The sequence below is a fragment of the Ixodes scapularis genome, unplaced genomic scaffold, assembly GCF_016920785.2.
Source record: "Ixodes scapularis isolate PalLabHiFi unplaced genomic scaffold, ASM1692078v2 PGA_scaffold3__209_contigs__length_174095766, whole genome shotgun sequence".
In the NCBI taxonomy this organism is placed as follows: Eukaryota; Metazoa; Arthropoda; class Arachnida; order Ixodida; family Ixodidae; genus Ixodes; species Ixodes scapularis.
The window spans coordinates 37,331,749-37,346,200 of record NW_024609868.1 but is presented as its reverse complement, the minus strand read 5'-3'; the positions used below and the strand labels follow the sequence as shown (position 1 = coordinate 37,346,200).

At 44.6% G+C, this 14,452-nt stretch overlaps 1 protein-coding gene across 1 annotated transcript; it reads left to right on the top strand.

Annotated features, from left to right (window-relative positions):
• Positions 1-122: 122 nt before the first annotated feature.
• On the top strand, positions 123-14,203 carry LOC8032423. Its single transcript, XM_029989000.3, has 4 exons — positions 123-217; positions 683-1,464; positions 12,520-12,719; positions 13,384-14,203. The coding sequence occupies exons 2-4, from the start codon at positions 788-790 to the stop codon at positions 14,007-14,009; spliced, it is 1,503 nt and encodes a 500-aa protein (XP_029844860.3). The 5' UTR covers positions 123-217; positions 683-787; the 3' UTR covers positions 14,010-14,203.
• The last annotated feature ends 249 nt before the right edge of the window (positions 14,204-14,452 follow it).

Here is a 14,452-nt window from a genome sequence, read left to right as displayed (position 1 = left end):
GAAACCGATGATAGTGTCGCTCTATCATCCTTTTTCCGATCTTTGGCGCTTCTATCAGTATGTTAAGCAAGGAGCAAAGTCTCCTTTCGACAGGTGGCGTCACGGATGACGTTAGCGCAAACTCGTCGCCTACAATAAATGGTCTGTCGGCTGCACGGAGAGCGTAAAGTTCAAGAAAGCTGCGAAAGTGTCGGGGGCCTCCAAGCGAGCAAGCAGGGTATGTGCTGGCGTTATCTTCCTAGACCGAAGTACTCGCTCCTATCCGTGCGCTGACACTGCAGAGTTGGGGCTTCAAGGACCGACGGAGTCCTTCGACGCCGCCGCGAATATCGATTAGCAAAAGAACTCGCACTTATCTCGCATATATTGATACCAGCAGCAACGCGCGCAAACGAGTCTTGTTTGTTTTGCCAAATAGAATTTTGTTCTAAATAATGATAGGTTTTTTTTTTTTATATATATATGATCTGAGCATGTTGGCGGCGGAAACTGAAGAGTTTATCTATCGTTCCATCGAAGCAGGCAGCAAGATAACGCAGCAGAAAAACACTGTTTCCAGATCATCAGCTAAAGATACGGCAATTGCGTTACTCCACCACGCTTGCCCCTTTTCCGGGAGATGCAAATTGCAAACTCCGATGCGACACGCCCCTGATAACGTCTGTAACCCGTTATCTCGCAGGAAGTCGAGAAAGAAAGCGGCAATCGTTGGCTTCATGCAGGCCACTCTTTCCAAGCAGCCAACCCGACCGCAGTTCATCGTTTGACACCGACGAAGACAGCACGAATGGATACCATGCGTCAAAACTACGGCGCCATCTGCGGCGAGACTCCGACCGACCCTTCGACGGACTGGCTGGAACGTTTCCGGAGAGAGCGTCGGAAACGAAAGAACATGAAGTATTGCTACAAGGGCCTTCCATCACTAGAAGCCGCGGGCTACCAGAGCATCAAGGAACCCCTTCCAGGTGCAGAAGACGCAATGGTCGAACCGAACAACGTGCACGGCAACCACAACCACGAACCGGTGCAAGGCGTAGAGGCATTATCGAGGACAAACAGCAGTGCCGTCGAAGACCTTCACAGAGACAAACTCCTGAGTGGTTTGTTCAGAGACGCGGACACCACGATGAACGGCAGCGACGAGATCTGTAACGGGTTAATGACGGTGAATCACCCAGAACTGCGAAGTGCTCCGCTCGTCCTGGTGTTTTCGTCTTTGTATGCCATAGTGCTACACGTGACCTTCATGGCGACGTCCTGGTGGTTGGTGCACGAATACTTTTTGTCTGGATGCCAGTTCAAGGCGGCCACGACGCTCTTCTTGTCGTTGCTGTCCAGCCTGCCGTTGTTCATCAACGGTATAATCCGTCTGCTGGGCAGGGAGAACTGGCCGACCTATATTCTGTCCCTGGTCCTGCACGTCCTTGCGGCAGGCATCTTCAACATGGTACCTCTTCTGCAGTAAGTTACTCCTTCCAAACTTCCAACAACCGAAACGTCTGTACCACGATCGGCAATGACCCAAGCATCGCCGGAGTTGTGCGCAGCAAAGGCATAGGCGCGGCCACATGGCTTTGAGATTTGCTTTGCTTTCGCGAGTGCTCGTGTAAGGAAAGCAAATCTGAAAGCCACGCGCTCGTGCCTCTGCGTTTGCCTCAGTCATGTGAAAACCTGCTTGGTGATGTTTGATCGCACTGGGCAGCGCCGCGGTGTGCAATAATGGCATGATCATAGCTTTAGCTTGGCACGTATAAAAATATAGCCATGTTTTCGGGTACGGTGCAATGCTGCGCAAACGCCTCGCACGCTGATATTTAGAAGGTGTAGTTCGAGAGATGACTCAAATCTATTAGTGTTTCCCGCTCCGATAGTGCCAACATCTAAGGAGGCGCTGCCCGTCTTTATTTTCTGTGCTTTCTCCGTGTAGGCAAAAATAATGCGAGACTACGCGGTTTATGTGATCAATAATCACCACAAAGCTTAAGTTCTCTCTTATGTAGGATGCGCGCACTTACTAACCAGATGTCTTCGGGCGTTTGTGGGGTTGAAACAAGTCGTGCTTGTTTTAAGCCTGGTTCCCATGGTACGATGTTGCTTGAGACTTCGCATCCACGACGTTGAGCAGATTTCACCACGCTTTTCTTGCCGCGCGAGCGACGTCGCAATTGCGATATCGTAAGTAAAATCGCACCATGTGATTCAGGCATCAGTGTTCTAGTACCATTGCTGCTTGGCGGCGCTTTTTAGGTCGCGCTCGTCGCTAACTATAGCAGCGTGCGCGAACAAAAACGTGGCTGGAATCGCAATTCGCCATTGGCCAAACGCTTAGTTTGACGTTTTTATCAGGATCAATTTTTCATCGACGAAAACAAGCGCAATGTCAGGGAGTCAACTGCGATGTTTGTTTAACAATGCGATGACTCTGGGCGTTTATTGTTACTTGTTCAGATATACCATCGGACTTGTAGTTCGCAATTGATGAGTAGTCAATGATTACAACTCATGACATCACGGCAAAAAAATTATTGTCGTGACGTCACGAGCGGAAACCATAAGAGGCCGCTACAGAAACATCTTGGCGCGAAGAGTTCCACTGGCGCGAATCGCTTTTAGGCAACCCGATAATCCTTCGCAGTGCAGCTTGTAATGCAGTCGATCTTAACCAGTCGCAGGCACTCCGGTGACTTTGTCTATGGTTTCGTTCGCGCGAAAACGCGGACAAATGGTCTGCGAGATCAAACCTCATGCTCGCGTCAGCAGCCTTGACAGCGTTGTACACGTATGAGAGTCGCAACATCGTCGGCTCCTGCTAATCAAAGTAGATCGAATCGCGCATGTAACAGAAAGATGCTATAGTTCGATCACGTGTGCACGTGATCGCATAGTCCAGGGGTCTTCTATTCGCGACCCGATTGCCAGATCCGGCCCCCGGATGGCCACGGTCTTTCCAGTATGACGTCCGGCCCGCGACCGGCCGCTACAAACTAAAAAATAAAACGCGTAAAAAAAAAAACAAAAAAAAAACGGCGTCGCGATTAGCATTAAAACGCAAACTAAAATATTAATAATAAAAACAACTGCACCAAAACGTTGGTTATTTCGCTATATTATTTATTGTACATTCTTATCAGCATTCGTAGTCGCTTTTCGTGTCTGTGTCACTGTGTTAAAATTCTTTTGATTTCTTGTGTATGTCCTGCTTACACTCCTGTGTCGGTTATTGCAAACTGTCATCATCAGAACTCCCATTCTCATTAGTCTTCTGCCATTTGTGAACATGTCAAAGTTCCTATGCGCTTTAATTTGTCTGGTGAGTTTTCTGGGTCACAATGTTTTTGATGTCTCAATTAGCTACATATTGAAGAAAAGGTATGCCATTCACTTTATCAATTTTTGCTACGCAGTTTTAAACTTTTGCATTTAAATACTGAATTAGGTTTATTTATTTCATTTAGTATTTCTAATTTATATTGACATATATTTATAATCCGGCTCTCGAGACTGTGACAGATCCCAATCCGGCCCCTCAGGCGAAAAGTTCGGAAACCACTGGTATAGCCCTTCATATAGCGTGTGAACTAGACCACCCGACATTGGAATGTTTCCAAAAACTGGCGTTTTATCAATGTTTACCGAGCGGCCAACTGACGCACTAGCTCATTGTTAACGGATGGTAGATTATCCGACAATAGCTTTACACTTTGACCGTGAAACGTAGTCAACCTAATAAGGCATAGGGTACCGAAAAATAATTCGAAGAACCTCGCATATCTTTGTCGCTTCGTCGCTGAACCTGGTGATTCTCAAATAATTTCCAAACAATGAAAAAAAAATTTTTTTTTGCGACAATAATTTTTTTTTGTGCTTTTGTTGTGCTCCAGTGATAAAAGCAAATGTATCGGGAATTGCCCTGCGATTGTGTTGCTACGCGAAACGTACTTTGTTTAGGGCTAGTAACCTCCAGGCAATTCTTCTCGAGCTGTGCCTGCGGGTCCTTCCACTCCTCTCCACCCCAGTGACTCATTGTGCCGTTGACTTTCCCCACCAGATAGGTCTGTGTCCAAAGAGCATGTGGAACGGCGGGTAGCGAACAAAATTGAATTTGTGTTTAGGTCACGTGACATCATTTTTCCCGCTAAATATAGCGGAGAAACTGAACTTCTGCTTAGGTCACGTGACGTCAAGTTTCCCACTAAATCCAGCGGGAAAACTGGATTTTCGTATAGATCTCGTGACCATGTCATGTGACGTCAAGTTTTTCGCTAAATTTAGCGGCGAAACTGATTTTGTGTACAGGCCACGTGACATGAAGCCATATGACGTCATTTGCCCCGCTAAATTTAGCGGGAAAATTTCGGGGGGGGGGGGGGGGGCGGCTGCATCCGCGGCCGCTTCACGACAGCGCGCGCTCGGCAACCTCGGCAGTACCGAAACGCGGCCATCCACGTGAGTACACCGCAGATGATCTAAGGCAGCGGAAGGACGACATTCAAGCTTTCGCATTCACAACTCATATCAAGTGCTTACGTGTCCTTGGAATTCTTCTCCGAGCTTCAGGACATTTCCTGGATGGATACTTGACGTTCTTTATCACCTAATACGATCACGATAGTTGACTATCGATTGGTTCACAATAGTCGGCTGTCGATAGATTCACGGTAGCCAACTATCGGTGGTATACTCTCGATAATCGTTTTCTTGTTTATTTTTTGTTTTTGTTTTCTCTTTACATCGATGGCTAGGTTTGGCTTTCACTATCGATAGCATCGGTAGTACTATCGATGGTTTTTCATCACTATACCTGTGACACATGTTGCACAACCTAGAGACAGCTACGAGACTATGCATATCAGAGTAGACGCGCACACTGAGCCTCGATCCTTTCCACTCCATAGTCTTATCAATTCCTCGTGGTTTCTAGGCAGCGCAGCAACATGAATCGTAGGCCACGCGTTCCGCCGTTCGCGATTTATTCATACTCGATAGTACTTACATTGTTACCTCCGACCCTGCTAAATGTAATAAAACTTGTAAGCTTCGAAAACATAAATGAAATCCCAAAACTAAAACGTGCATGGGATCGTTGAGGAGGATTCACCATTCTGCCCATGCATTAACATTTAAAGTGTGCAAATCGTATTCGAATCGAATGACGGTGCATCATTCAGGGCCCTCAGAGTGCTAGCGAACCTCACGACATAACGTCTCTTTTTGCAGTGCTGAGTGATGACGTCGCGCAATTCGACTCTAAGCAGTATTCGCACGCTTAAAATAAACACACTTTCCCGAAACCCGCGCCGTCATGCAGTCGGCGCTTACAGAAATGACGGTACTTGTGAGGAACACGGAGTGTTATTTATCTGTTAACGAACTCGTTGTCGCACAAATAAAAAAAAAAAAAAAGAGGAGGTCTCGTGCATTATTCATGTGCTTCACGAAAGAGTTCTTATAAGATGTGGTTGTCAAAGAAACGATGATTTTGGCATTTGAAACGTGTACGTCTTTATAAAACGACATAAAATTAAGATGTGCATATGATGCACCTACGTGTATTTTAATTCATCGCGAAAAGGGGGAAATTAATAACGTTCCGCAAATACCGGACTTTTTTTTTTACTACGTTTTTGTTTTTTTGTTTTTTTTTAGGTGGACAGTATAGAAGTGTGCGTATAGTGGTTTAGTAGACAGGATAACTGGGCGAGTTGGTATGGATTCATAATGGAACAGCGCGAATTTTTGCAAGGACAGAGGAAGGAACTGGATGATGTAAACGGTGTAACGCTGTACACGATGTAAACGCATGCGCATTTACATCGTGATTAGAGAGTCGTGTTGTATTTTTTTCTTCGTGGTCTCCTGAGAATAAACCTTTCAGTTGTTAGTCAGCGCTCGTCCTGTCCAGTTCCTTCCTCTGTCCTTGCAAAAATTCGCGCTGTTCCATTATGAACGTATAGTGGTTGGAATCGAATAGCGTAGGGTTACACCCACTATCCATACTGGTAGTTGGACCAATCAAGCAGCGTAAAAAGTGTAAGTCACTAGGCCTTCTCTGTTTGATTGGTTGGGCAATGATAGAACACGTACAGAAACATGACGGACACCATGATCGTGCGAATTTTGACGCTGACCGATTGTTTCCATCCGCTCATAGCGTCGGCTGCGTCTGGTAAAACGAAGTATATAGCTATTCTTCAAAGAGGACCGGCATGTCGTGTCTTTCCCTTGGACCATGGTGGCGCATTTACACGTGCGGATTCGCGCAGGCGGAAAGTGGATTTTGGAGCCGGGTGGTTTAATCTACTCGTCGCCGGCGGAAAATTTGGATCAGTCCGGGACCTACCTATATATCCAGATTTTCCGCCGGCGACGAGTAGGTTTCGCCACATGGCTCCAAAATCCGCTTTCCGCCCGCGTGGAATGCACGTGAATCCGCAAGTGCAAGTGCGGCACGAAAGCTACGAATGACGCTGCGCCATCCAATTCGAAATTCAATGCCCGGCCGGGCGGCACCATTGCGGGGGTTTGTCCCCGGACCAGCCTTGATTTCGGCCTTGAGCGAGTGGCCTCCTCTGTTGGAGCCTTCCACTGAGCGCTACGTCATGAAGCAGCTCTTGGGTGGCTGCACCCAGGCACGGCCGGACTGGAAGCGCGCGCTCTCTTTCTCTTCTTACGGCCTTTGCAATCGACCGGGAGTCAATGGCATTTTTTCTCCGTATGCAGTTCACTTGCTTGCCGACAGGGGCGCAATCATCTCACCCCACTTCACCCCACTCGGAGAGTCCCTTCGAGCTGCTTTGCGCTGGTGTTCGAGCTTCGTAGGTTGTTGTTTTGGCAACGATTCCTCAAAATACTTCTGATTAACCATTCAAAGACGGTCACGGACAAAAAGGAAAAATCAGCTGGATATGTGCACAAGCCCTCGAGGAAGCACTTTAGGCTGTAATATGCACTGTGCGAAAATTGTACATATACTACACCCTCGTCTAGAGCAGCTGACCGACTTCATGTGCGGCCTATGAAATGATGATGCAGACCACGGCAATAGATAGATTGGGCCTGCTTACATTTCTCGAGTGTGTACAAATTATTTATCATTCAAAGTTCCTCCACGTAGAAGGGGTCCGTCTCCTCCTGTTCTTGAGTTGCAACGGAAGTCTTGGGGGTAAAGACGAGTATAGTTTTTCCGCAATTGCATTCGCTGTCTCTACTTATTAGTTTTTACTCCCGAATATCTCGGAGATGTGCGTCAAATATTCACCGTTTTGGGCTCATCAGAAGCGCATTAGATAGTGGCTGAGGGTTTAAACGTAAGGATCAGGTGTCAAAGGCTATAAAAATCTCGGCCGCAAGTTGTGACAGCGTTGAGATGCACTGTCAGACGCACTTTGTGCGAACGCCGCCGGCCAGTGTTTATTTATTTTATTTATTTATTTATTTACTACAGCGCCCCGAAGGGCATCACAGTAGGGGGAGTCACAATACAAAAAAAAAAGATTTTTAACACACCATAAGTCACCAAGACACATTAGTACGCAAAGTAATATACAAAATCGCGCACGCCTATAAACATACATAGAAAAGAAATAACCTTAGTCTGCTTGGAAAGAAACACAAAAGCGTTGATAATATATTTACACTCAAATATATTGTTCAGAGACAATGCTTGAGTTACAAAAAAACGAATCTGGACTTTGCACGGAAACAATCTCGCTTGGCAAGCTGTTCCATTCTTTTATCGTTCGTGGGAAGAAAGAGTTACGAAACAGATCAGATTTTGACGTGCACTCCCGAACTTTTTGGTCATGATCTACTCTGCGCGATACATACAATTTCTCAAGCAGGTAATGTGATCTTTTAATTTTAGATAAACCACACAAAATACAGTGAAAAAATTTTAGGCGCAAATACTTACGCCTAACAGCAAGCGATTTCTATTGTAAATCCTTTTTTATTGCGGAGACACTGCTACGAAAGTTGTAATTATTTGTCACAAATCTAGCGGCACAGTTTTGAATTCTTTCAATTTTATCAATGAGGTACTATTGAGATGGATCCCATACAACGCAAGCACACTCGAGAATGGGCTTCACACAAGAAAAAAAAGTCTGTTTGAGGGATGGTGGAGCGCGCGAGAAGTTTCTCCTTAGAAAACCCAGCGTTCTCCTAGCTTTCCCTGTTACGTAGTTCACATGTGAAAGCCACCTCAAATCATTAGAAAAATTTACCCCCAGATATTTAGCTTCTTTTTTAACGAGTGGGGTTTCTCCGTGTAAAGTGTACGTTGACTGGAGAACGTTGCGTTTTCTTGTGAACCTTACATGACAACCCTTTGGGATGCTCAAAGTCATTTTCTATCTTAAACACCACAAACAAATTCTGTCTAAATCGCTTTAAAGAGCTGATACATGTTTTGCCCCCCCCCCCCCCTCCCCCCTCCTGAAGCAGCCTGCCCAGTGGCGGCTGCGTCAGGGGGGGCAAAACACATGTCTTACCCCCTCACTCTGAGAACTGGGGAGGCAAGCGCCCCACTTGCCCCCCCCCCCCCCCCCCCCCCCCCCCCGGGTTGGTACGTCCATGTCAGTCAGTCAGTTAGTCAAATCAATCAATCAATCAGCCAGCATTTGGATCTAAAAGAAACAGTGGACGAAATACAGCCTTCCATTTCGGTGCTGCCAGACAAATATGATGCAGTGATAAGCCGCAAGACCCAACGCGATGAGGAAATAAAAGAACCGAGTAAAAGGGTTGAAACAGTCGAGAGAGAAAAAAAAACATGCAAAGGCAGAAATTAAACAACTAAAGGAACAGGTGAATGAACTCGAGTGGAGATCACGCCGACAAAACTTGGGAACTTCACGGCATCCCGATGACCAAAGAAGAGAACAAAAAGGCAAAAGTAAACAGTGTAGCAAGGATACTAAACGTGCGGGAGTTGACCGCTAGTGATATGGTATAGCAGCGCACAGAGTTTCCTCGAAGCCTGATAAGGTCCCGGACATTATCGCGCGTTTTAAAGCCAAACAACTCGGGACGTGAGGTTCAATAGGCGTTTGAGCCTAAAAAAAATAAACGGAAACAAACATTTTTCTTTTGGAAAATGTCACAGTGCGTGAACGATAGTTTCTTTGGTCTGCAAAGGAATGGGCCAGGGCAAACGCTTGCAAGTATGCCTGGTACACAAATGGCAATGTGCTCATGAGGAAACAAGACGGAGGGCGAGTACACGTAGTTAAGGACGAAGATGATTTGCGGTAACTGAAGTAGAAAGATTGCAAATTTGCCATTCTTTTGATTTCTTCTTTAGGAAATGGCTAATAAAATTAGTTTATTTCCCGAGTGAAGTTGGGAACTTTTTAGATTTCAAAAAAACGTTGTATTTTTGTTTTCAATGCACAGTCCCTGCGTAGTAAGCTTGATCAGTTGGACACGTTTTTAATGAGTTTCGACTTTTGATGTTATCATGTTGACAGAAACATGGTATACAAAAAAAAACGATACTCTCGACAATTTATAGAAACTAATTTATGCCGAATTTAAAAAAAAAGGAGGAAGTGTCGATGTACATAAAAATACTATACACTGCACTGCAGCATGATAAATGAATTTACGACAATTACCGAGGACTATAAAGTTTTGACGTTGCAGCAAGGGCATAACGCTTTTTGCGCCGTGTATCGCCATCCGGGTGGCAGTATGTCCTGTTTTCCTAAATGTCTAGATACTCTTTTTCTTCGTCGGTGAAACCTTAATGGGTAAAAGGGGGGGGGGGGGGGGGGGGGGGGGGAGAGATTTTAGTATCAATATGTCAGTATGCTTGCTTCATCACCCCAACGATCAGAATTTATCATGCTTTAGTAGTCGTATGGCCAGACCTGCATCATTTGTCAACCAATTCGTTAAAATAGAGCGAATGAAACTTTGTTACATATTTTTCTTTTTTAAAGGGGGCGCTCAAAAAAACGTACCCTAGGAACACGTACGTGCTGCTGTTATTGGAGCGACAATGAGTGAACAACTCCCTATTTTTATGTCTATAGAGTTAAATATTATTAAACACAAAAAAATGTATACGCATAATCTTTATTACCGTGACATTAGTAAAACAAGTCTCGAGTATATTCAGGAACAAATTAACATAACAGACTGGAGCGCGGTTCTGTCTAAGATGTCGGCTGATGGGGCCCATGAGAGTTTTCTTGGGACGTTTTGCGATATATATATATATATATATATATATATATATATATATATATATATAAAAATTGGGCGCTTGAGTACAGAAGGCATAAAAACCACAAAAAGTGTAGAAAACCATGAATCAACAACATATTAAAAATAACGAAGAAAAAAAAAGATGTACTTCATAGAAAATTTATGCGCACAAAAAAATCTAACTGTGTTATCAGATTAATAATAGAATAAAAAAAAGATTAAGATAGCAACTGAGCTACGGCGGGCCATACAGTACTTCTATTATTCGCTATTTTCAAAAAGAAAAAAAAATAACGGATGTTTTGTAGAAGTTAAATTCGATATTACGTGAAGGACGTGCATTTGAATAAATTTCCAAACTTTCAATTCAGAACAAAAGGTAAAGTTCTTGCAAACAGGTTTAATGGTTATTTTGTTGACTTTGTAAATAGCGTTCACTCTAACGAAGCTTCAAGATACGTAAAATGTCTTTCTTCCAGCATATTTTCTTCCAACTGAAGAGGAAGAAGTTATTTTAATTTTTATGAGTCTGAAAAATAGCGGAAGTTCTGATTTTCAGGAAGTTAAAATGAAGCCTGTTAAATAAGTACGTGTAAATTGCTTTTATTGTAACTCGCCTACTTGACGTATGCCTTTAAACTGGTGTTTTCCACTTCCCACGTAAAATACAGGAAGCAAACGTTTCGGTCATGTATAAAGCAGGGGATAGAAATTACCTTAGTAATTACAGGCCAGTCTCCATTTTGCCAATATTTTCAAAAGTATTGAGAAAACAAATCGTACATAAAAGACCTTTTGTGAAGAAAACACTCAATTCTTACTCCCCGGCAGTACGCCGTTCACACATATGCAACCGAACACGACCGAGAGAGACCAGACCGGTTTTTGAGCCTCTTTCAACGTCTTAAGACGAGATGCTCTGCAGCGGATCTGGTCCTAAGAAGTCGCAAGAGGCACAAAAACCGGTCTGGTCCCTCTCGGTCTTACTCGGTCGCAAGAGTGTGAACGGGCCGTAAGAACAAAGCGCTATTAAACTAAAAAAAAAAAAGATAATTCTAAACACGATAAAAAATTGTCTTACATTAGGAATCTTTATAGATATATTTCAAAGGCTTTCAATCATATTAATCACATAACTTTTTGCTTAAAAAACTAGAACTTTATGGTAGTAGAGGAATAGCCTTAAAAATATTCGAATTACTTAGTTTTGCTTGCAAAGTGTATTAATAAAAGGACATTGTTTCGACTCTAGAAAACTAAATGCAGGAGTTCCACAATGCTGTATTTTAGGGCCTCTTCTATTTAATTTGTACACTAATAACATAACTAATATTTACAATGAAGCAAACATGATAATTTGCGCAGATAATGCTACAATATTTTTCGCAAAGTTGACAGGAAATCAATTTCCTGAAAAGCTTTATATGAGGACGGTTCTGAACTCTTTAGTAATAAAGAGTAATACAACGAAAGTTGTGGTTTTCAGGCCAAAGGGAATAAAAATTAGCGGAAATCCGGTTCTCTCTTTAGACTCGTGGGGTATAGAAATTGTACAAAAATGTCACACCTCGGTGTCAGTTCAACGCACACATGCGGTGGGATGAAACAGTTCAGATGATTGACAAAACGCTATCGAATGTTATAGGTATAATTAATACGTATATAAAAAAAAACTCTTTACTCTACTCTTGTTTTAATTACTGTTTTTTGGTATGGGGAAATACTACTTCTGAAAATATTCACGCTATTAATCTAATACAGAAAAAAGTAATTCGTGTTCTGTGCGATGCAACATATTACAGACACACGGCATCGTTATCCGATAAATAAAGAATTGTTCAAATCACAAATTATTATGAGTATAAACTTGCCCTAGTATAGCCCTTCTTCCATTCTCGCAATAAACACCTCATATGCCACCCGCCATGCCGACGCCTGGACGGTCCCACGCTCGAGAACAAACTACGGAAATCGGATGATTAGATACCAGCTTCCCAAAATGTTGAACGATTTTTTATCACTGAATATTAAAATTGAAAATGTTTCCAACAAACGCATATTATCAATACTGGTTTCGTCAGAAATCTGATCATGCATTCTTGAGACCTTTGTTATTTTATCTTTTGAGAGCTTCCTCTGCTGTTGCTGTTGGGGGAGGAGGGGGGGGGGGGGCACTGTGAAGTAGTTCTGTACTGTTCTTCCCCCCCCCCCCCCCCCCCTCCCTCTCTTCTTGTATGAACAGAAAATAAAGGAACCTGAAACATAAAACCGTGCCATATCTCGAGTGGTTCTCGCATTGCTCAGGCTGATCCTGCGCCTCGGGGACTCCATCTGGCTGTACCGCAGCCGGGGCCGGCAGGACCAGGCAGCACTGCTCAAGCGGCACGACCGATTCACCTTCGCCAACGTCATGTTTGTGGTGACCCTGAGCTGCTTTCCACAGGCGGTCTTTCAGACTTCGGAGACCCTCAAGCTGCTCTTCGCCAACGGGGCCCTCCAAGGACGTGAGTGCATGCACAGTGGCATCCACACTGGCTGTGTCCTCTGGTATACAGGGCGCTCAACTTGAAACCCGGTAGCGACTACGAAGTTCTAATAGATATGTTTGCCCAGAAATCAAATAAAGTTCTTAAAAACGGATCATGCAAGTGGCTTCTCTCCTCTCACTCCCTCCTTCTGGAATGTTCAGAGATTGGTTTCGATGTTTTTGCTAGTTTTCGCCTGTTGTAATTTGCGAATAAAACATTAAATCTGTGGTAAAAATACCAACCAACAAGCAGCATACATAGGTAATCCGTCTCTATTACACAGCTAAACATATTTTAACCACTCCTGGAATTGTCCTCAGAGTCATTTCGAACACATTTCACGGCGCGAAACAAAGGCTTTTTTTTTTTTTTTTTTTTTTTTTAATATATATATATACTTGGTTGCATGTGAGGTCCAATGCAGAAACAACGCGCAAGTTCGTCCCAAACAACTTGCTAGTACCTCAAGGGCGCGTTAGACATAAAATAATTGTGTCGACACTTGTCAACCCCTATACAGATACCTCAATATCTCCGTGTTATCAACCAAGAATGAGAATGTGCGATATAATCAAAGAGCTTTTGTCGGTTGCGAAATACGTGTCCTCTGTCTACAACAAAAATATCTACCTCTCCGCAGCAATCTATCTGCAAGCGGTCAACACTCTATCCGCGATCCTGCTCACGGGCTTCGGCTGCATCAAGTTCGAGGAACGACCCCAAAAGACCCCGTACGAAGCCGCCACGGCACGGCGGGCCGCCAAGGCCCTCGCAGAACACGGCGCCTGGCTCCTCGTCATGAGCGCGCGAACACTCTCCCTGGCCATCCTGCTCGCCAAGGCGCCCGAGCCGTCCCACGTCATCGCCGTTTTCTTCGGAATCACCGTCATGATGGAGTTCCTACGGGCCCGGAGGTCCGGCCAACTGAAGCCGCCGATAAAACTCCGCTACTTTGTGGACACCTTGTCCCGGGCGGTCGTGGTCATGTTCTTTAGGCTTCGAGACCGCAACAACCCTCCCGCGCTCAAGTTGTACGTCGTGTTCCTGATCACGCAGTTCACGCAGAGTCTGTTCAGCATACTCCTCCCATTTTTCCAGGAGTACGGACTGAACATCACAAGCGAGGAGTTTAATGCGTACTACTTTCCAAGCTTTGCCACGTGCATCTGGGTGCACTACGGCCTCCTGGTTCCTGGAGGCGCCGCTCTGATCGTGTGGTTCAGGTTGGAGAAGTCGATGGAGTGTTCTCCGTACGCGACCATCTGAAGATACCTTGTGAGCCTTGTTTGCTGTCGATGTTACGTTTCGTCATGCCACCAGCTTTTGGCGACGGAGTCGGCTATGGACCCTTCAGCTGAATTGCTTCCGAGTGCTCGCGCATACTTGATTATTTTCTTTTTGTTGAAATATCACATGTAAATAATGCAGTTGTTCAATGAATAAAATTGCCAAAGCTTCGACGCTCGCTCGACTTTCTTCCGAGATCTCATGTAGTGGGACAGAGTAGCTGTGGAATGACTTGAAACGCACATTATGGGTGCCATGGTTCTTACTTTTATGTGCAGTAATTTGGGGGTTCTCCATCTTTCTTATCTCAACGAACACCTACCTGACCTGAATAAAAGGGACCCCCCCCCCCCCCCCCACACGCACACGCACACGCACACACACAGACACGCACACACACACGCACACTCACTCACTCACTC